The sequence below is a fragment of the Ipomoea nil genome, unplaced genomic scaffold, assembly GCF_001879475.1.
Source record: "Ipomoea nil cultivar Tokyo-kokei standard unplaced genomic scaffold, Asagao_1.1 scaffold2653, whole genome shotgun sequence".
Taxonomy (NCBI): Eukaryota; Viridiplantae; Streptophyta; class Magnoliopsida; order Solanales; family Convolvulaceae; genus Ipomoea; species Ipomoea nil.
The window spans coordinates 3,759,162-3,781,552 of NW_017619081.1; the positions used below are offsets into that span (position 1 = coordinate 3,759,162).

The window sequence follows — 22,391 nt, forward strand, 5'->3', positions numbered from 1 at the left end:
GGTTTTAATAAAAAGTTGCCAACATGGAAAGGTAATAATGTGGAGAAAGAAGCCTAGAGTGCTTCCTGCAAATATGGAGATTTTGCAAAAAAAGTGGGACCCACTCATTTTAATGGCTTCCGTCTCTGTTCGTGTGAAGGTCACAATTGGCGCCCGTTAATGACACTCCTTAATTTTTTTATTTTTTTAAAAATCAGCATTTGTTTTTTTTTTTTTTTTCACTTTTCTACCATTTTTTCTTTCCTAATCACACTTACAAAAACTCCTTCAAACTCACACCAAAATCCCTACTATTAAGGATGTCCTTATTGGGGTTGCTCTTAGAGATTAGGATAATGTTGTCTATAAGCCTACCTTTGGGCTATTGGTCCCACAATCAAGGATTTAGCTTATAGGCCTAATTAATTTCCCAATTCGACTTGCCTACTCAATGCTTAGGTTGAAAGACTGAAATGGAAATAAAATTAAATTTGATTACAAAAATGGAAAGGTTTTGAAATTTGATTAGAATGGGAGAAGAGCGTTTGACACGTGTTTCATGTAAAAAATGCATGCCCACATGCATTTGTAATTTTTTTCTCAAAAATTGACCACAGACGCAAGTAGGGCTTGTGTCTGTTGTATTATACTTGCGAGCAGAGACGCAAGTAGGACTTGGGTCTCTGCTCGTCGGCCGCCATGAAAATGACAACGAAAACAAAAAAGCATAAAAGATCATACTTTTGGCTTGAGATCTTATTCAAAATTGAACTTCCAGTCCCTGCAGTAAGGAAAAGTCGCCAAATTCGGACGGCCAAGCAGGGAGCAATCCAAGGAGTGGCCAAAGACGACCTGTCCATTCCTGGAAACTTGCGCAACTCCTCGGGGAACCACTGCAAGATTGGATCATCGACTCTCCCGTCGCACTATTGGAGGACAAAGGCAAAGAGCGCAAGAGAGAGGGGAAATAGAGTGAGGAGGAGAAGTAACTTAGTGGCGAAGGAGTAGGCGGAAGACACTTTCATTTGTGGGAAGCACCTATGGCCATGAGACGCAAGTGGGACTTGCATCTCATGTATAATACATCCGACGCAAGTCCCACTTGCGTCTGTGGTCAATATTAGAGAAAAAAAAATTACAAACGCATGTCCCAAACACTCTTTTCTCATTCTAGTCCATGTTTCAAAACCTTCCGTTTTTGTCAACAAATTTAATTTTATTCTCAGTTCAGTCTTTGACCTGAATGCCTAGACCCTAGTTCAAGGTTCACGTAAAAGTCCCATGAGAACCATACTCCAAGTGAAGACCTGTAGACAAATTCACAAACTATTGATCTAGTAGATCTAACCATTCAAATTTCAAAATTGAAAAAATCAAAATCAAACCGAACTTGAAAAATGTCATATATATATATATATATATATATATATATATATATATATATATATATATATATATATATATATATATATATATAATTCGGATCAAATAAAAAATGTCAACAGGTAAAAAATGCAGATAGTTTCCAACTACCCTTAGATGCAATCTAAATCAACAGTGCAAAATGAATTTTAGTTAAAAAATATGTGGTGGCATATTTATAATTTTGAGTAAATAAATCAGCTTATCTTTTGTATCCGAGTGCACATTTGTCTTCTTTGATTGTACATTTGTCATGCTTCGAGTGTACATTTTTCCTTCTTCGAGTGCACTTTTTTCCTTCTTCGAGTGCACATTTTTCCTTCTTCAAGTGCATCATTTTTATTTCAGTACTTAGTTTCTCTTTTAAGTGCACATCTTTGTGCCTTTGAGTGCAAATTTTTTGACCTTCAAGTGCACGTTTATAGTCTTCAAATGCATGTTTTCATTTCGAAGAGTGCATAATTAATTTCCTTCAAATTTTCTCTTTTAGTGTCCTTTTTTTTTCTCTCTCTCTCTCATGCCTTCTAGTATCCTCTTTATGCTTTCAAGTGCTCAATTTAATTCCTACAAGTGTATGTGTGTCTTACTATTGTGTAAAAATTTTAAAAAACAAAAAAAAAAACAAAAAACAAAAAACTTAGCATTCAAGTGAACCCTTTTTTTCCTTCGGTGCAGATTTTTTATCTTTAAGTGCACAGTTTTATGCCTTCAAGTGCATGTTCTTTTGGGCCATCAAGTGCAAAACTTCTGGGCAGTATTTTTTTATATAACTAAATTTCTAATGAAATTTGTGAGATTTACAAACAATTTGTATGGGTAATTGGTTTAATAACACTTAAGTTGAATAACCTCCCTTTTTGGTACCATAAATTGCATCAATTGCATATCTATTTACCTTCAAATGCAATTTTTTTGCCTTCAAGTGCATGGTTTTGAGCCTTCAAGTGCAAGTGGCATGTACACCATATCCTAAACATATATATATATATATATATATATATATATATATATATATATATATATATATATATATTTATATATGGGCATGCTCTAATGCGAACGGACGCCCAGGAGAAAAATAAGAGCCACTCACAGTCGTTCATGTGTCCATATCAACAAAATAGATGTAATTTTAAAAACAAGATGCGGTGGTGTTTGTTTTATGACAGTTGTTATATTATAGACCGCGGTGCATAATCGATTATGCACCGCGGCCCATATACGGCGCCGTTTCTTTAAGTAAAGAAACGGCCCGCCGTTAGAGTTAACGGAGTCCGTTTGTTTGGTGTATTAAACACCAACTGACACTACAGTATATCCAAATCGACACTGCAGTTATATCAAAATGATACTGTAGTTATAGTGAAATGAAACTGCAGTGTATATAAACTGAAACTGAATAACATTTCACATATTTGAGTGTATATTGTACAATGAATCTGTAATTACATCAAAATGATCATGTAGTTGTGCTTTAATAAAACTATAGTGTATATAAAATAAAATTAAATAACATTTTCACATATTTGAGTCTATAAATATCGAATGAAACTATAGTTATATCGAAATGAAATTGTAGTTGTGTTCAACTGAAACTGCGGTGTATACAAAATGACACTGAATAACAGAGTTACTTTTTGTAAAAGAGTGCGAAACGACGGAAATAAACACTGTTAATTTTCATTTTAAAAAAAAAAAAAAAGACGCGCGGTGCATAATCGATTATGCACCGCGGTGCATAATATAATTTGCCGTTTTATGACCTTTGGGCCGTCAACGGCAGGCCAACACTATCATTAGAATAACCAGAATATAGGAGAAATATAGGGAAAATATATGGAGAAAATATAAGAAATTTATATTGATGAATATTGTTATGTGAATACTGAAGGTTGCCTACTCTCCTCTATGTGAAGGTCTATTTATACATATTTTGGGCCTGCAGCCCTTGAAAGAATATGAATTCTAGACTGCTTCATATTGGTAGTCTTATTTACATAATGAGACCTAATTCTATTGTACTAGAAATAATGAGGCCAATTCTAATTATATTGGGAATAACAGGCCCAATCCTTGACGAACTCTTAGGTTGCTCCGTGTCTTGTATCTTTCTTGGGCTTCCTTGATCCAATTACTTTCTTAGGCGGGTTCATGTGTCACAGGCCTAGTATACTATCCATCATCTTGTCCCCTACTTTCTTGAGATTTCGCGAAGTTGATGTCTGAGGAAAGTATATGAAAAATATTATCCAACCAGTTCTCCGCTTTCTTGAGATTTCATCAAGTTGTTGTCTCAAGAACTTAAGTTAACATGTAAATTCACAAAACGGCTGAGGTTTGTGATCTTTAAAAAGTTATTTATTTATTTATTTATTTTTGTTTTTATTCATTTGTTTTTTTTTTTGTTTTTTTTTTTGTACAACTAGGTGTTGTAATAGCAACTTCTATTTTGCTTATTTTGCTTTCTTTTTCCTTTTTTGCTCTTTTTTTTTTTTCGTTTTGTGCCTTCATTTTGGTTGCGCGTTTGATAATGCTTTAGTGATTCCTGAGAACGTATCCAGTTCTCAATTTAATCCCACATGTCTAGCATGTCGATCTGCCAAATATTTTTGACAACTTGTCCAGTTCTCAAGTTCGTCCCATTCATCCAGTACACATCTCCACCATGATTTTTGAGAACGTCGCTCATTCTGCTAGTAATGCCCAACCACCGAATGATTTTATTTTTTTTAAGAACGTCGCCCGTTCTCTGTCAGTATGCCAAACCGCCGAATGATTTTTTGAGAACGTCTCCCGTTCTTTGTCAGTATGTCACTCCGCCAATGGCTTTTGAGAACGTCTCTTGTTCTCTGCCAGTATGTCCAACCGCCGAATGATTTTTTAGAACGTCGCTCGTTCTCTGTCAATATGCCACTCCGCCAATGGCTTTTGAGAACGTCTCTCGTTCTCTGCCAGTCTGCCCAACCGCCGAATGATTTTTGAGAATGTCGCTCGTTCTCTGTCAGTATGTCACTCCGCCAATGGCTTTGAGAACGTCTCCCGTTCTCTGCTAGTATGCCCAACCGCTGAATGAATTTTGGGAACGTCGTCCGTTGTCTGTCAATATGCCACTCAGCCATTGGCTTTTGAGAACGTTGTCCGTTTTCTGCCAATATGCCCATCCGCCAAATATTTTTGAGAACGTCTCCCGTTCTCAGCCAGTATGCTCATCCCCCAAATATTTTTTGAGAACGTCTCCTATTCTCAGATTTATGATATCACATACTCCTTTTGACCACTCCCTGTCGATTATTGTTTATACCCTGATGACTCATAGACTCTGCCCTAGACTTTATACAGACTAGACTTCTCTCCCATAATTCCTAGACTCTACACTAGACCCCTCACCCATGACATCCTGTTATCTATTAGACTTTCCTTCACCTGATATCGTCAGCTTCCTTCTTCCGAAAATCATCTTTGTTTCAATATTAGTTTCAATTGAATAAGTTGAAAGTGGGAGACATTAAATAGTTGATAAAAATAACATTAAAAATAAATTAATAATAATAATAACAGAAATACTAATCTTTTATTTTGTCGGTGGTTCAGTCCCTTCCTTTGTCGTGGTATGACCAGCATTGATATTTCAATAATTGATTCCTACTGACTATCGCTTCCATGTAATTAATGATTTTTTACCGTTGTTGATACTTGATATCACATTTTCCATGTCCAGCCAGCCCACGGCTGTCGTCTCTACTTCGCGATGGTTGGCCACCTTGAGAAGCAGTCTGTCGTCTGGTCACCCTTTCGATTTTGTAAGATTTTTCTTCTTTTCACATAATTTGTGTGAACGTACTAGCGCAAGGAGGATAAGAGCTGTCATAGGATGGGATTATTAATTTCCAATCTCAATTTTCTTTGCCTTTGATAAAACTCATGCGCGTATGAAATGTCTCCATCTTCTTCTCGCTGGACACTCCCCACAGATTGCTGGCAGTTCATGTGCTGTTGCCGTGGACTAATCTGCTGCCATCAACGGTTAACTTGTTGACGATGACAAGAGCCTTTTCACCGCTTCAAAATCGAAATCACGTCTGCTGTCCAGTAATTCTGCTTGCCGGACGAAGAAAATCGCACCGGTTGTAAACTCTGCGCTGATGAAGAATTGTTGCTGCTGAGATGAAATTGCCACCATGGATTAATTTGTTGCCGCCGACTAGAGCTTGTTCACCGCCCGGAAACCAAAATTGCAGTTGAGATGAAACTCTGTTGCTGCTACTGCCAATTTTATATTGTTGTCGACTGCCAAGATTGTCTTTTATTCTTTGATTTCATGCGTGTCTACCCCTCAGAGTTTATTTGCGAATTGTTGTTTCTATAATATAAAATACCAAAGATATCTTTTAGATACATTTATGCTCCATATTTGTTTTGAACTGAGATCTACATGCTTTTGCCCATATTATTGCCACACATGAGGGATGCATGCAACGAAGAAATCACATGCAAGGCCTTAACCTCACGGTCAGTGTATACGTGTAGCTGGATTGATTCTGGATAGATGTACACTCGTTTGATGCGTGGTTGATGCCTCTGGCTGACTGCAAATCCAACTTTGGGGACTCGATGCAAGTTCGATTTGGGGACTCGACGCAAATCCGAGTCAGGGACTCGATGCATGTCCAAATCATTTTAGGAGAATTTTGTTTTCTAACGTAATGATCACGGGACCATTTGTATCGATCCCACGGACGACGTCAATGTTGGTTTTATGACTTTTAGACAGTCAACGGCAGGCCAACGAATAACCAGAATATAGGAGAAATATAGGAGAAATATAGGGAAAATATATGGAGAAAATATAGGAACTTTGTATTGATGAATATTGCTCTGTGAATACTAAAGGTTGCCCACTGTCCTCTATTGTGAGAGGTCTATTTATACATATTTTGGGCCTAGAGCCCTACAAGGAATAGGAATTCTAGACTACCTCATATCAGGAGTCTTAGTTACATAATGAGACCTAATTCTATTATACTAGAAATAATGAGGCCAATTCTAATTATATTGGGAATAACAGGTCCAATCCTTGACGAACTCTTGGGTTGCTCAGTTTCGTGTATCTTTCTTGGGCTTCCTTGATCCAATTACTTTCTTAGGCTTCCTTGATCCAATTAATTTCTTAGGCCGGTTCATGTGGTCCAAGCCTAGTATACTATCCATCAGGTGGTATTTTTGTAAATAACTTAAACTTTGGTGCAAGTAATTGTGTTATAAGTGCCAGTAGCTGGTGCACCTTTGCAAGTAAAATCACTTACAAGTGTACATATTTTCACGTACAAATGCAAATAATTTACCTTGTTAACATTCGTGCTCCTAAGTACAACTAATTATAATGTTAGGTGCACCTAATTATAACGTTAGGTGCACTTAGTATTGATGCTCACTTGCTCATAGGGCTGTTAACGAACCGAACATAAACGAACGGAGGTTGTTCGTGTTCGTTTGTTAAGGAATTTGGAGTGTTCGTGTTCGTTTGTTAAGGTTTTTGAAAATCCTGTTCGTATTCGTTTGTTAAGCGTTCGTTAGTGTTCGTTAACGTTCGCGAACACGTTCACGAACGTGTTCGTTAACGTTAACGAACATGTTCGCAAACGTGTTTGTTAACGTTCGTGAACACGTTCGCAAACGTGTTCGTTAACGTTAACAAACACGTTCACAAACATGTTCATTAACAAGCACGTTCACGAACATATTCATTTACGTTCATGGACACTTAATAAACAAACATCTTCACATGTTCATGATCACAATTCGTTCGTGAACAATAAATAATCTACGTTCACGAACAATAGTCAAACAGACAACACAACTACAAAACTAATATAATATATATATATATATATATATATATATATATATATATATATATATATATATATATATATATATATATATATATATATATATATTTGTGAACATGTTCGCGAAGATTATTAAACGAACACAAACGAGCTTGTTCACGAACATTATTAAACGAACATAAACGAGCTTGGTCACGAACATTAGTAAACGAACACAAACGATCTTGTTCACGATCTCTTAGCAAACAAGCTTGCAACTGTTCAAGCTCTATTCGTTTATTAACCGAGCTCTAAATTTTGTTTGTTAATGTTCGTTTACCTTAACAAACGAACATAAACGAATGCTTACCGAACACGAACACGAGTAGTTTGCCGAAAGCTCTGTTCGCTAACACCCCTACTTGCTCAGTGTAAATTTTACTTACACCTGTAATACATTTTACTTGTACTGAACTGCACTATATGAAACTGCTATTTGCACCTGTAATACATTCTACTTGCACTGAACTGCACTATATGAAACTGCTACTTGCATTTGTAATACATTTTACTTGCACTTCGATGTTCAATTATTTACAAGAATGTCATCGCATTTTTTAAAAAAAATAGTATTTTTCATCCATTAAATCTAGACACATGGACAAATGGCATGCGTTCTCATTTCTTTCCTGGGCGGGTAGTTCGCACCTAAACGCGCGCCGCTATATATATATATATATATATAGAGAGAGAGAGAGAGAGAGAGAGAGAGAAAATTTCAATTTTGGTCCACTGACTATTGGGGTTGTGTTAATTGCAACACTTGACTTTCAAAAATGTTAATTGAGTACCTTGACTATGCAATTTTCTTTCAATTTTGGTCACTCCGGCCAAATTACCGGTCAAATCTCACCGGAAATTTTTAATAGGTTAAATAATGAGGGCTTTTTTGGTCATTTTACTTTTTCCCTTTCTTCCCCGGCGAGCACCTCCATTTCCGGCGAGTATGCCGGCTCAAAAAAAATATTCTCATATGAATACACATGATGTGTTCTCACGTTCTCACCTGAGCACATGTTCTCATATGATCCTATATATATATATAGTCTAACCATTAGTTACCACTAATTACGTATTCCTAGTTACTTTGTAACTTATGCTCCTTCAAATACCATTTTTTTTATACATTAAGTTTCTCAATTTATGCTAAATTAATTTTAAACCCTCAAAACTCCTTCCAAAAAGAGTTGAAGAAGGTAAATCACAAATCGATAAATCAATCCTCAATTTCCACTCTTGCCTGTACATTCTGCCGCACAATATGTCTCCATAACCTCTAATTAATTTTTTGAGCTTTGAATCTCCTCGTAACCCCTCATATGTCTTTAGTGGGAATCAAACCTCCAGCCCATTTTGCACTTGGTGTGTAATGAATCTGCCACTTATGGCTTCATACTTGCGGCTTTATTAGACACACAAATCCATCATCTCAGAATAATTACAATCTGTTTTAGGCAAAAACCAAAAAAAAAAAAAAAAAAAAGTTGCAACATCCAAAACCAAAGCTATTAAACGCCTCAGATTAGCATTTTGGCACATCAACAATACTAGAGAGCCAATCATGCCTTTCTACTGTCACCACCACTATTATTTCTTTGCTTAATGGGGATCAAAACCCATAGAACACTGAACAAGAGAATCAACAATAACAAATGAATGGCTAACATAACCCTAATCAACAGAAAAAAGATAAATTCAAGTTTAATTTCATTATAATGTCGGAACATTATATTGCAATGTACTCAACATTTAGAATTCATTATTGCTTAAAATTGTGTGTAATCATTGCGAATTTGGTTATGCTTTCTCACACTCAAGGTTGCAAAACTCGGCCGCCTAGCCGCCTCACCGAGCCTTAGAGTTTTGGCCTAAAGGCGGCCAAAACTCGGCCGATTTCGACCAATTTTGACCCTTTTTGACTGATTTTGACCAATTTTGTTCGATTTTGACCGATGTCGTCTTTCATTAATTATTGATTTTAACTAGTATTTCACCCGTGCGATGCACGGACATATATTTGGCAATATTGCAATTATGTTAATAAATTAAAAGTAATTTTATTTGTTATTATAGTGGCTATATGCCCTGTTTTTCTTAATTGGCAGCATTTAATAATTTTTAAAAACTGTTACATATATACAAAATAATAATAAAATTATGATATGACATTGAATATCAGTATAAAATTACAAATTATTGAAAATTTCTTTGTACACTACATTTTCTGTAGTGTTCAAACCCACATTCGAGTCTCCACATATTAAGATTTTCAGCCCATCTGGATTACTTACCCGAGATGCTGCTACATACAACTGTCCATGGTTAAACACGGGTTTCTTTAATAGTAGTCCGACATTAGATAAAGTTTGTCCTTGACTCTTGTTTATTGTCATAGCATATGACAACATTATTGGAAATTGCTTCCTCTGAAATTTAAACGGTAGTCTTGGGTCAGAAGGAGTCAATCCCAATCTTGGTATTAATACCCTGGTGCCTGCATTGTTGCCACACAGAATTTGAGCTTCAATGACATGGTTTCCTAATTGTGTAATGATCAACCTTGTACCATTGCACAATCCCAATGAGTGGTCTATATTTCTGAGCAGCATAATTGGCGATCCAACCTTTAATGTTAAAGAATGGTTTGGAACACCGGAGCATCTCAAACTGTTAAGGAACTCTGTAGTGTGAACCTCCGATAACATATCAGAACTTGTATCTGACTTGCAAACTGAATCACAGCTCAAATATGTCTTGGAAGTTGCCTCATTCATACTGTTCATGTATTCATTCACCTTGTCCACAACATCTAATGTTGGAGCTAATATAGCTCGGGACTCTAAAAATTTATGATCAAATTGACCATGACCGTATGAAGGAAATGTGCTTTGGACAATTTCTGCTATGGGGTCAACTTCATTTCTTAAAACAAAATTATCTGGAATCCTTATATTGAAGACACCATTTTTCTCTTCTCCTAAATTTCCATCTCCTAGATCAGCAATCCATTTTGCAAAGCTGTTTAACTTAGCAACTTCTTCTGCACTTGAAATTCCACGCAACCTAAGATTCTTGGTTAAGCGTAGTACTTCGAAATTACTCCACAAGTATAATGAGTTTATACTTGCTTGTACTATTTCTTGTCTGCTGCATTTTGGTATAACTGGTAGTATTTGTCTAAAATCACCTCCAAGTACCACTGTTTTTCCACCAAAAGACATTTCTAAGCTTTTTGGATTGGTGAATCGCAATAATGTTTGTGCATCATCGGAGCTTCATCCCATATGATTAACTTAGCTTTTATAATCAATTCAGCAAGTGGACTACCTTGGCTAATGTTGCAAGTTGAGTCTTCATTCACTGCAATGGGGATAGAAAATCTTGAGTGTGCAGTCCTTCCACCCGGTAAAAGTAGCGAGGCTATACCGCTTGATGCTACATTCAAAACAACTTGTCCCTTTGACCTTAAAGCAGCCGACAGTGTCCTCCATAAAAATGTCTTGCCAGTTCCACCATATCCATAAACAAAGAACAAACCACCTTTATTAGATTCAACATCCACAATCGCTTTGTTGTATATGAGTAATTGTTCATCAGTTAGTTTAGAAAACAGAGATTCATGTTCTAGCTTTAAAGCTTCTTTGTCGTACGCCAATTCTTCGTACAACAACCGATTACCGAAATAGTATTCATGACTTTCCACTGGCATCGGCATTGGTGGATAATCACTTAGAGACTTGTTCCAAGCATTCAACAACTTTTCCACTTCCATTAGTGCCCCATTTTTCTTCTGTTCGTCATTGAGCATCAAATCTACATAATTTATAAACAAATTAGTTGAATATATAACTGCAAAAAGTACATTTAAGTATGTGTTTTGAAGAAGAATTGTTTACCTGGATTACTTGTATTTCTTTTAGCATTGAACTCAACATCATCAGCTAGGTATTGCCAAACAATATCCCACACTTTCTCTGGTTTCGCCATTGAATTTGATGTCAATAAGGTTACAAACAATTTACGTAAAGAATGTGCTGAGGACCATATCGCTGCTTCACTAATCGCGTCAACATACTCTTTATCATCCTCGATTAAACCATGTGCATAACAGGCATCTCTAAATGAAGTATACTGCACCCCCTCAAAATATTTAATTTCATCAAAGGACCTTGGTCCACGCACAATATTAAGTAAACATCTAAGATAGAAGATTTCTCCGCTATTTGGCGGAACATAAAAAATACGACCAATTGCAAACTTCCTTTGCCTTGGATGCCACTCTCTCTTATCTTTTTTCCATACAAATTTTGTTGGCATTTCAGCGTAAGTCAAGTTTCTTGCCTCGCTATATTTGCTGTTAGCATCAAACCATGCCGTGAACATACTTTGTCTCACAGTTGAACGGTTAACAACATCATTGACAACATCATCATCATTAAATATGATTGATTGCTCATTTGGTAGATGAAAGCTCAAGCGCTCTACAGACGGATCCCTCATCTGTATATCAAAGGCGAACATCCTCCATGCTGCCTCACAGGGTGAAATATACCTACAATCATAATACATCTTGATCTCATCGATTACCTTTCCATTAGCTTCATCAGCAACACTGTTGTAGAATTCAGTCGTAACCCGATCATTCCCCTTGTTCACATACTTAAATAAGTACTTAATTGATCTGGATTGATTGCACCACTCTACATTTATATGAGCCCTATACTTCACCAATAAATGCCTGTTGTGTGGAACGACATACCTGCTATCTAGATCAATACCATTTTTCTTTATGGTCCTACCGTTGTCACTCCTACGGTAAACAGGATAACCCTCTTCATCCATTGTTGATTTCTCTACAAATTTCTTTGGATAATATTTGGAGCATCTACCATTAACCATGCATGGTGAATTCTTCCTACACGTACCACACGGACCGTGCATCATAAATTCTTCTACTGCTTTGTGATACTCTGGGTCGCACAACTCACTTGGTATATCTGCTGAAATGAAGTTGTCTAAATCTGTTGCAGCCACAGACCCACGGTGATTTGCCAGAAACAACAATATGTGCGCATGCGGTAAACCTCTTTTCTGAAATTCAATGGTATAAATCACTACAATAAAAAAACATTAATAAATTCAGTATTCTGAAATATAGATCAAAGGACTTGTTAAAAAATAAATAATTTTTTAAACTTTAACATATAAATTCTTTACCTGCTAGAACAGAACCAAATATGTTTTCTTTACGAATCTCCTTGATTAGAGCATTTAACTTCATCTTAAAGACACGACATATTATATCTGGCCGATCTTCTGCCTTTAACCTTCTCTCTTCCAAAAATCTGACAATTTCAGGCCATTTTGGGTTACATGTGAATGTAATAAAGAGAGTTGGATACCCAATCCATCGACATATTGCCATCGCATCCTGGTAATTTTGGACCATATATCTTGCACCACCTGTAAAAGTTGAAGGCAAAATAATTCGACGGCCTTGGGCAGATGGATCAAGTTCACCACGGGTCAGAGCATCTGTCAAGCATTTATAAGACTCACATCTCAATGATCTTTGGTGGGTCCTAACATATACTAAACGCCCATATTCGATCATAGTGTATGCATCTACCAGGAATTGTTGTAACAACCTTCTTGCGAACAACAATGTTGACATCTCATTTTTTCTATCCTGAATATAATAGGAGAAGTATTCTCTAGGACTAATCCTAATACGACCAGGTCGGCCTTGTTGTTGAACACCTGAGAATTGAATATCCTCTCTATATCCGTCTTCACCAAATGGGAATAACAATGGGTACTGCAGTGGTAGATAGGCCGGGTTTAATTCACTAATCCTTTTAAAAATACCAGATCTTGATTCCACCAAGATATCACATTCTCCCATATTTGGATCTAAGTCTCCCACTATCAAAGCCGCCACTTCACTGACTTGTGGTAAATTATACGTTCGCGCATCCTTATTCCTCTTTCCTATTAATTTGATCTTAATCTCTGCCATCGGATTTGTTTCAATCTCTGTTCTTGCCATGCGAAAACTTTTTACTAAGACATTGTTTTGATCTAATGCGTCTTGTATGTCTTGTACTATCTCTGCATGTAGTTTATTGTGAACATCATCTTCTCTGTATATTTATGACAAAATATATTTAATTAGCATAATATAGTAAAAATCGAACAATGCAATTTCTATATAGAATGGAATTGACATACCTAATTGCATCGATGCGAGTATTTCGTTTTGAGTATCATATATGTACAATTGAGCAAACTTCGGTCGAGAGCCAAATTCAGGCATTAGGCTTCCCAAAAGGTAGAAATTCTGACCGTGTAAGCGGAAAACAGGTGGTGCAGTACCATTATTCAAAGTCCTATCAATTTTTCCACCCATTGAAGTGAAGCAAAACATATTGTTGTAGGACCTAATATTTTTTAAAAAATGACCACTCTTGTTGTCATTCTTAAAAAACAAATCAAACAATGCAGCAGGCAGAGTTGGTTTAGTAGGCAACTTGATTTTTCCATGAGTACAACAAAGCGAATACTTTGGTCTTGAAGTTCCCAAAATTTGGTTGATCATTTCTTCCATCCAAAACACCGCACCACAATGGTCACATGAATATATTGGATCACCAAAGTCTAAATATGTACCTATAAAATTTTTTGTGAATTAATGTTATGTTCTTAATTGAATATACACAATCAACAAATCAAACAACATATATATTGAATTCTACAAATTTGAAAATAATATACTAACCATTCTGCAAAGATGTAACATAAGTTGATCCTCTAGTGACCGTGTCAAACTCGGACATTAACAACCTATTCAACCGTACATTGCCTTGATTTAAGGTTGGATTCACAACACATGAACCTAAAATGTTTTAAATTGAGATTTGGAAACAAAGAAGATAAATGACATGAATGTAAAAATGATTAAAAATTCCAATTATTGAGTATTATGAGATTTACCGTTTCTATTGTCTTGAAAGGGATGACGAAGAATATTTTGATTAACATTCGGCACTTCCCCTATTGTCTGTTGGCATATTGTTGAATTTGTATAATAACTTGGGACCATTGGAAAATAAGAATTTGAACGATTAATTATAAAATTTTAAAACATAAAATTTTACAATTAATTACCTTTTAGCGGTATTTAACAATGGTATAGTCTTAAAAATCAATTAATCAAGCAATCAAACAACATATATATTTAATTCCTAAAATTGTAAAATAATATACTAACCATTCTGCAAAGATGTAACAGAACTTGATCCTCTATTGACATTGTCAAACTCAGGCATTAAGAACCGATTCAACCGTACATTGCCTTGAGTTAAGGTTGGATTAACAACACATGAACCTAAAAAATGTGAAATAGAAAAAATTAAAAAACTAAGATGAATTAAATGAATCTCAGAAATCATTAAAAACTGTCGAATTTTTGAGTTGTATGAGATTAACCGTTTATGTTGTCTTTAACGGTTTGACAAATAATATTACGGTATCCATTCGGCACTTCCCCTATTATCTGTTGGCATGTTGTAGAATTTGTATAATAACCTGGGACTATTGGCAAATAGGACTTTGTAACATTAATTACAAATTTTAAGAACATAACATTTTACAAATGATTACATTGTAGCGGTATTTAATAATGATCTAGTCTTTAAAATCAAGCAATCAAGCAATCAAACAACATATATATTTAATTACAACAATTTTAAAAGAAAATACTAACCATTTTGCAAAGATGTAAGAGAAGTTGATCCTCTAGTTACAGTGTTCAAATTTAGCATTAACAACCGATTAAACCGTAAATTGCCTTGAGTTAAGGTTTTATTAACAACACATGAACCTAAAATGTGTAAATTGAAAAAATTATAAAACTAAAATGAATGACATGAATGGAAAAAATCATTAAAAAAAATCAATTTTTTCTATTTTATTAGATGTACCGTTTATGTTGTTTTTGAATGGTTGACAAATAATATTTTGATTAACATTCGGCACTTCCCCTAATGACCGTGGCATGTTCAAGAATTTTTATATTAGCTAGTACTATTAAAATTTTTAACAACATTTAATTTTACAAATGATTACATTGTAGCGGTATTTAACAATGATATAGTCTTAAAAATCAAGCAATCAAGATATATATAATCCCTAAAATTTTAAAATAATATACTAATCATCCTGCCAATGGTTACATTTTAAAAATAAATGATTAATTACAACTTACAAATTATTAAAATATAACATTTGACAAAGGATTACATTGTATGAGTATTTAACAATGATATAGTCTTACAAATGTAAAAAAGATTTAACATAATATATAAAATGTTTAACGAACAATTGAAATAATAAATTAATAACAATACGCCAATACCATTAGTCACGGTGCTAGATGGGGTTTCCATATTGTTACGAAGAGGCCTAAGTACACGCCTCTTATTCGTTGTTAAAGTGTTGTTGCATGTCAAAATGGACTTTGAAGTGCTTGGCAAATGATTGTTTTGATTACCTGAACAAAATAGCAAGAAAAAGCAATACTTCAATCTTACACTAAAACTAAATTTCATTCTCCAAAAACACACTGAAAAGAAAAATTATTTACCATTCATTTGATTGCTTGACGGGGTGTTGAATTCTTGTAATGGTATTGAAGTGTCATGATCTCTAAAATTGATATGATTCTCTTTATCAAAATGGATTTCTAGATTGGTAGATTGATTTTGTCCAACTTCATCTTCTGCCATATCAAATACGCAATTAACACTTAGTTTAGCTAAATATATCAATATATATATATTATAATTGGAACTCTAAGTTAAGAAACATTCGATGAATACATCAATTTCTTTAGTACCAATTCAACATATTATGATTTATGCAAAAAATGACATTGTAAGCAGTTAAATGTTATAAAAACTAAATAAATAATTATTTAGTTATTGATCAAAGTGTAAACCCTATGTGATATACTAAATAAATAATTATTCTATATTTTTATTAATCAAAGTCTTCTCTGTACCAATATATAAAATTTAAAAAAAAAAAAAAAACAATATGCCAACCTCGGCATACACGTGTAATGTACCCATGATCCATTTAGCTAGGTAAGACTTCCTTTCTCAGAAATGAAGAAGAAATGTCGAGAAGAAGCATTCTAGACATTTCCGATCTTCTAGCTATCTGTGTTACCATGGACCTATCTAGACAAAGCACTGAATCCTTCTATATTTCTTCATCCTACTTCACTGACTGCACCTTACCTCTCTGTTCTACTGTTGTCAATTTCTATTTCTACGCATCAAGATTACATAGAGTATTAAGTTGTAATGTTTTCACAATCCAGATCTGGAAACGTAGAATGAGTATCTGGTTTTATTTTCCTTTGAGTTCTATTCTACCAAACAGTTGTAATGCTTCTCTTCCTAGATCTAGAGCTATTCATGGCCCAAAAGTTTTGGTTTTGAGATGGTATAAATTTTCGATCATCTCTAATAGTTTTCTACGGATCTACAGTGCTCTGTTGCTAGATCTGGATTTTAAGACAGCCGATCTCAAAGAAGGATATACAGATTTGCTTAAACAGGTAGTTTTAATTATATATATACAAATTGTTCTTATACAAACCATATGTTTTTGTTTTACTCTATAAATTCATCGCCGGGTTATAAACAAACTGTAATCTGATTTTTATTGTTGTCTTCCCTAAAATGTCGCAGCCAGAAGATTTACTCTGAATTTCTACGAAGAGAAGAATGCAGATAAAGCCTTATAGGTAACCAAATGTTTATTACCTAGTTGAGTTGTTATGTTCTTCCTTTTGCCGCGGATGACTGTGGATGCACTGATCTTCCTCATTGCGTGAGCAGTAGTATTCCTTTGTGTGTAATCTGGTAGGCTATGTGCAGAGCATGCTTGAATAAGTTTTTTTTCTGTCAGTACATTAGACTGCAATTACTTGATTTTTGAGTTGATATAGAGCAGGATTTGATTCCCATTAATGATTAGTCTTATTGGGAATAAGAAAAGTCTTTTACTATTCCACCATTGCCATTAATTTGACTTAAATATTTATTTCATACTAACCATTTACTTGCAGAAAATGGTATATGATGAACTTTGTTTCTAATGCCCATGTTGAATGTATCTCGATTGCTATACTTGAATGTAGTTATGTATCTAATACATATAAGTTGTTTGCAAAATAAGTTGCAGATGATTAATTATGATGTAGATGGTAGTGTATGTAGCTTTATGTTAGTTTAATATTACTGCTTATAGGATTACTGTTTTGCAATAAATTACTTTGTTTAGCGATTAGTGAATTTATCTTAACTTTTTATTCACTACTAACCTTTATTTTTCAGGATTTGGCAAGTGATGAAAGTACATTCTGATGCCACAATTTATTCCAACGTGATCAAACAATACCTATACATTCTGCTACACTCATTATAGACACAATAAGAGTTTAAATTTAGTGTTTTATGGTCCACCATTTTAATGCAGTACTCACTATTTGCTTATTTGGTTTAAAATCTCTTGTTCTTGGTTAACTGAATTAATAGTTGCTTATTTGGTTTAGTGTCTGTTTACAAAGTTAAAAAACCTCTGTGAATGTTGCATTATATTTCAGTCAGAGGTAAATGAAGACATAGGCTGCCAAGGGTATTTATTTTCACTAAAATATTCTTACATTTATAATTAGCATTAATGCAGTATTTTTTCAACATTCACAATTTTTCAATATCATTATATTTTTAAAACCTGATTTGGCTATATATATGTATCTATGTTCTAAAACTGAATTAATACTTGCTTATTTGGTTTACTGTCTGTTTAAAAAGTTAAATAACTTCTGTGAATGTTGTATTAATTCCAGTCATAGCTAAATGAAGACATAGGCTACCCAGGGAATTTATTTGCACTAAATTAATCTTAAATTGTAAGTTTACATGAATGCATTAATTGTAGCTCCATTATTTTAGTTTAGGTAATGTTTTTGACTTAAGTCTGGAAATTCCTTATATTGGATTCAGTGAAGTTGATGTAGCTCAATTCTTGTTATATGAAGACAAAGTCCCATTGATAGGTAATTTTATGCCATCCATTATTATTATTATTTTTCATATAGTTTAATTGAAGTAATTTAATCCATTTATAATAAGACTGTTCTATTTGTTTTAATGTCAGGAAAGTGCAAGCTTAAAACTATATAACACACATAAAGTGTTGTGAAATCAAGACTTAACTTTGAAAGGGATGAACCATTTGATGGTGAAAACAAAGGATTTACCTTTATGTGTGTTATATAGTTTTCTGAAGACAAAGTCCCATTGATAGGTAATTTTCTGCCAATCCTTTTTTTTTTTTTTTTTTTTTTTTTTTTTTGCATATAGTTTAAATGAAGTAAGAAAATCCATTTATAATAAGAATGTTCAATTTGTTTGAATGTAGGAAAGTGCAATCTTAAAACTATATAACACACATAAAGTGTTGTGAAATCAAGACTTCACTTTGAAAGGGATGAACCATTTGATGGTGAAACCAAAGGATAGAGCTTTTACAGGTAAAAATCCTTATATATTGCTATTTACACATTACATAGCATTGTAGATTACATAGAAAGGTAGTACAAATTGATGCTCTAAATCTATTTTCAATTCTAAATGTAGTACATAGAATTGTCCTTAAAGCTTCTTGGTGATCTTCAGTCTTCAATGTGCAATGTGTCATGAGCATTTATATAACCTGCATTAGAAAATAGATAGCAAACATAGAATAATAGACAATAAAATAAACATAGTTTAATATAGTTAGTCAAAACCACTAAGATATCACATGAATGTTGAAAGGCCATCCACCTTAAAGTTTAATAATGTCCATTGCAATGTTAACCAAAAAAAAAACGAAAGTCCTTGTCCCAAAAGAGCATAAAAACTGCGCAATGTCACCAAAACAGATAAAGTTGCAGAACCCTTAGTCAAACCGCATTACAACAACAAACTGATTGAGTTCATTTTTTTTCCTGCTTAATATCAATTGGTTTTGATTTTTTTGCATCTTGAGTTGATGAGAACTGGTCCATCAGATTTCTCTTGGTTGGACCTGGAGATATGTGTTCATCATTATCTGCCATCATAGGTTTCTGACTTTGCTGTACAGCAGGGCTACTGGCCTCATCAGATGAATCTCCAGATTCATAATCCTGAGTTAAAAAATAGCATGTTTTAAAAAAAAATCAATCAAATAAGCAACATAAAACGAAATGTCTAGAAGGTCAGTTACACACATTAGGATCATCCTCTTCTTCTTCTTTAGCAAGTAGTTTTGAGAGCTCATCCTTATCATCTTTAAGAGTACAGTGTGCTGCCACCAATTCATCATCATGCGTTATGTTCACCACAGGAATAGGTAAGAAAGGGTTTTTAATGTGGTCATTCTTTACTGATACTTTAAAAACCATAGCTTTGCCTCTGAGAGCATCAAATTCTGTTGAAATCTTTGTAGGATCCTGCAAATTACAATGAAAGTTTAATTTTTCATAATAGTAGGTTGTATTAACTATTAAAGCATATATAAAAAAAAAAGTTGAAAAAAAAAATCAAACCTCCAAGTATTTGTTTCTGAGATCATAAGCACTCAATCCTAATAACTCAGAACATTCATTATCCCATAGCAGAAAATGTGCATCCCCAGACTTGTCACCAACTCTAACACCCAACCTGTACCTAGGAATTCCCAGTTGCCAACTAATTTTGCAGGTGTCACACCAAAGTAATGCCTTTTTCTGCTCAAGTTTTCTAAAACATCCTTCTTTCTTGCAAGAAGAGTAATACCATTTTCTGGCACTCTCCAATCCATTGATTCTTGCAGGAACATGGTAATAGCCTGGCTGTTGTATTTTAGTCAAATAGAACAGAGAGTTAAATGTTCCAAATAGTAATCTAAAAAAATTATTTTGATAAAACTAAGAGACTGTAATGAATATTACCTCAGCCCTCCTATAAATGTCAGCTATGATGCTTACAATCATAGGTCTCTTGCTAGAATATTCCTGACTGTTAGGGTATGAAAATGTTGAAACATTTGTCATACTCCTAATAGGAGTCTGCTGATCATTCAAACTGGATAAAGTGTCAATGGTTAGATAGTGATACAAAATAAAATAGACCTTGATGGAAAAGTAAAATTTACCTATCCTTGAATACTTCAAACTCGGGACAATCATGATTTATCCAAACCTTGGTTGCATTATATGAACTTGATATTCTTACTTCAGCTGAAATAAAGAATTAATTTGTTAGATGTTTATTTTCATATAGGAAATGTGTATAAAATAATTGTGATAAGGAGATGAAACTTACTGTCTAAGTGCTTTGCTCTACACAGTTGCATCAGAATAATTATAGGGCCATCAACATTGTCAGTAAAATAGGGCAGTACATCATCCACATGTGAATCCCATACTGTGCATTTAATCCTATTGTTCCTAAAATATTGTAAAATATACTGTTAAATAAATGTTGATTGTTTTTAATGTATTGAATCTAGAATTTAAGATTTCTGAACTTACTTGGAGTCTTCAATAATAAAATCAACCAGCTTTGATGGATAACCTCCTATAGTAATTGACTTTAGAGGGTAAAACTCACCAACCCTGCCAATGACATCTAGAAGAAAATATTGGACAACAAACATTGAGTTTAGAGTAAAAAAAAAAAAAGTATAGCAAAGAAAAATTATTGTATACTAACTGAATAATAATTTCTCAGGAATATTTCTGCCTAGGATATCATCAAAACTGCGAAGCCTGAACATACACTTAGCAAAGTCTTTCCTACGGTGTCTTAGAACAGTAGTTTGATGGTTCAACTTAATCATGTATTTGTCCGGAGTGAGCTTGTACTGATAATAATTAGAAATTACCAAAAAGTTTTTGATACAATAAACTTTTCCCGCTGTGAAATGATTTGAGAATTTATCCAAGTATTCCTTTGGGATGTTGCAATGGAGATAGGTTCCCTAGACAGAATAGTTGAAACAAAAAAAAAAAAAAAAAATTTGATGTAAAACAATTTACTAAAAACTGTAAATAACAATATAGAAGGATTACAACATTAAAAAGCTTACCTCTTAATCGTGAAACAACAGCTCTTGACTTTTAATAATACTCGTATTTCTCCCTTCATGGACATCATAACTTCTTACTAATCTAAGCCTAATGGCTTTCGTGTAGCATTCTGTGTTGAGATCTTTGGCCAATACAAACAGAGATCCCATTTTAACCAAGAACAGGAGATTTTGGTTGAAGAAGGAGAAGGTGAGAGTGGTGTTTGCTATTCTATAGTATTTATAGAAGGATGATTCTGCCATTGGGTATCTCGAAGGATGAAACATTAATGAAGATTAATGATGATGTTTCACCGAAGACTGAAACGTCTTCTGAGTAGTCGGCTAATAGATTTCAAATGTTATTATTTATATTTATATTAAGAACTTAAAAAGATGTAATAATTGTTTTGATAACTGTTTTTATGCTTCTATTAACACCTGCTGATAAAAAGTTCTGATTTGGATCAACTTCCGATGAGGGAATTGTAGATATTTAAGTATTCTACCTTATGTAGAATACTAACAATTGATATATATTGTTATACGCAAAGTTTTATCGGAGAAAACAAAAACCAAAATAGCATGCAAAAAGAGAAAACAGAAAAAAAAAACGTAAAATGGATCAAACTAATAGTCAAAACGCTGTAGTTTTATATGGGCGGGAAAATACAGCCATTTGATTGGCCATGGCTATATGGCTTTAATATATAGAAGGATATTATTATGACATTATGACTTATAAATTATCATTATTTCATTTATTTAGATGTATTATTTGAGTGAACGTTGAAAACAACCTCATTAAAATTGTCGAACTACAAGTCTGTCACTATTTTTTTTAATTTTTTTAGTGCCCGCCTAGAATCCGCCTAGGCGCCGCCTAGACCGCCTAGACGCTGCCCGGCCGCCAGACTAGCGCCTAGCGCCTACTACAACCATGCTCACACT

At 34.1% G+C, this 22,391-nt stretch overlaps 2 protein-coding genes and 1 long non-coding RNA gene across 3 annotated transcripts; 1 reads left to right on the forward strand and 2 right to left on the reverse strand.

Annotated features, from left to right (window-relative positions):
- Positions 1–623: 623 nt before the first annotated feature.
- LOC109154746 (ATP-dependent DNA helicase pif1-like) lies at positions 624–10,510 on the reverse strand. Its single transcript, XM_019302474.1, has 2 exons — positions 9,581–10,510; positions 624–905 (listed from the first exon to the last, which is right to left on the reverse strand). The coding sequence occupies exons 1-2, from the start codon at positions 10,508–10,510 to the stop codon at positions 624–626; spliced, it is 1,212 nt and encodes a 403-aa protein (XP_019158019.1).
- A 2-nt stretch (positions 10,511–10,512) lies between these two features.
- LOC109154747 lies at positions 10,513–16,075 on the reverse strand. Its single transcript, XM_019302475.1, has 10 exons — positions 15,934–16,075; positions 15,706–15,840; positions 15,055–15,171; positions 14,560–14,676; positions 14,068–14,184; positions 13,787–13,958; positions 13,580–13,678; positions 12,507–13,432; positions 11,186–12,403; positions 10,513–11,102 (listed from the first exon to the last, which is right to left on the reverse strand). The coding sequence occupies exons 1-10, from the start codon at positions 16,073–16,075 to the stop codon at positions 10,513–10,515; spliced, it is 3,633 nt and encodes a 1,210-aa protein (XP_019158020.1).
- Positions 16,076–18,596: 2,521 nt separating this feature from the next.
- On the forward strand, positions 18,597–21,650 carry LOC109154836. The gene is made up of 3 exons (XR_002049800.1): positions 18,597–18,671; positions 18,786–18,897; positions 21,568–21,650. It is a non-coding gene; the product is annotated as an uncharacterized LOC109154836 (long non-coding RNA).
- The last annotated feature ends 741 nt before the right edge of the window (positions 21,651–22,391 follow it).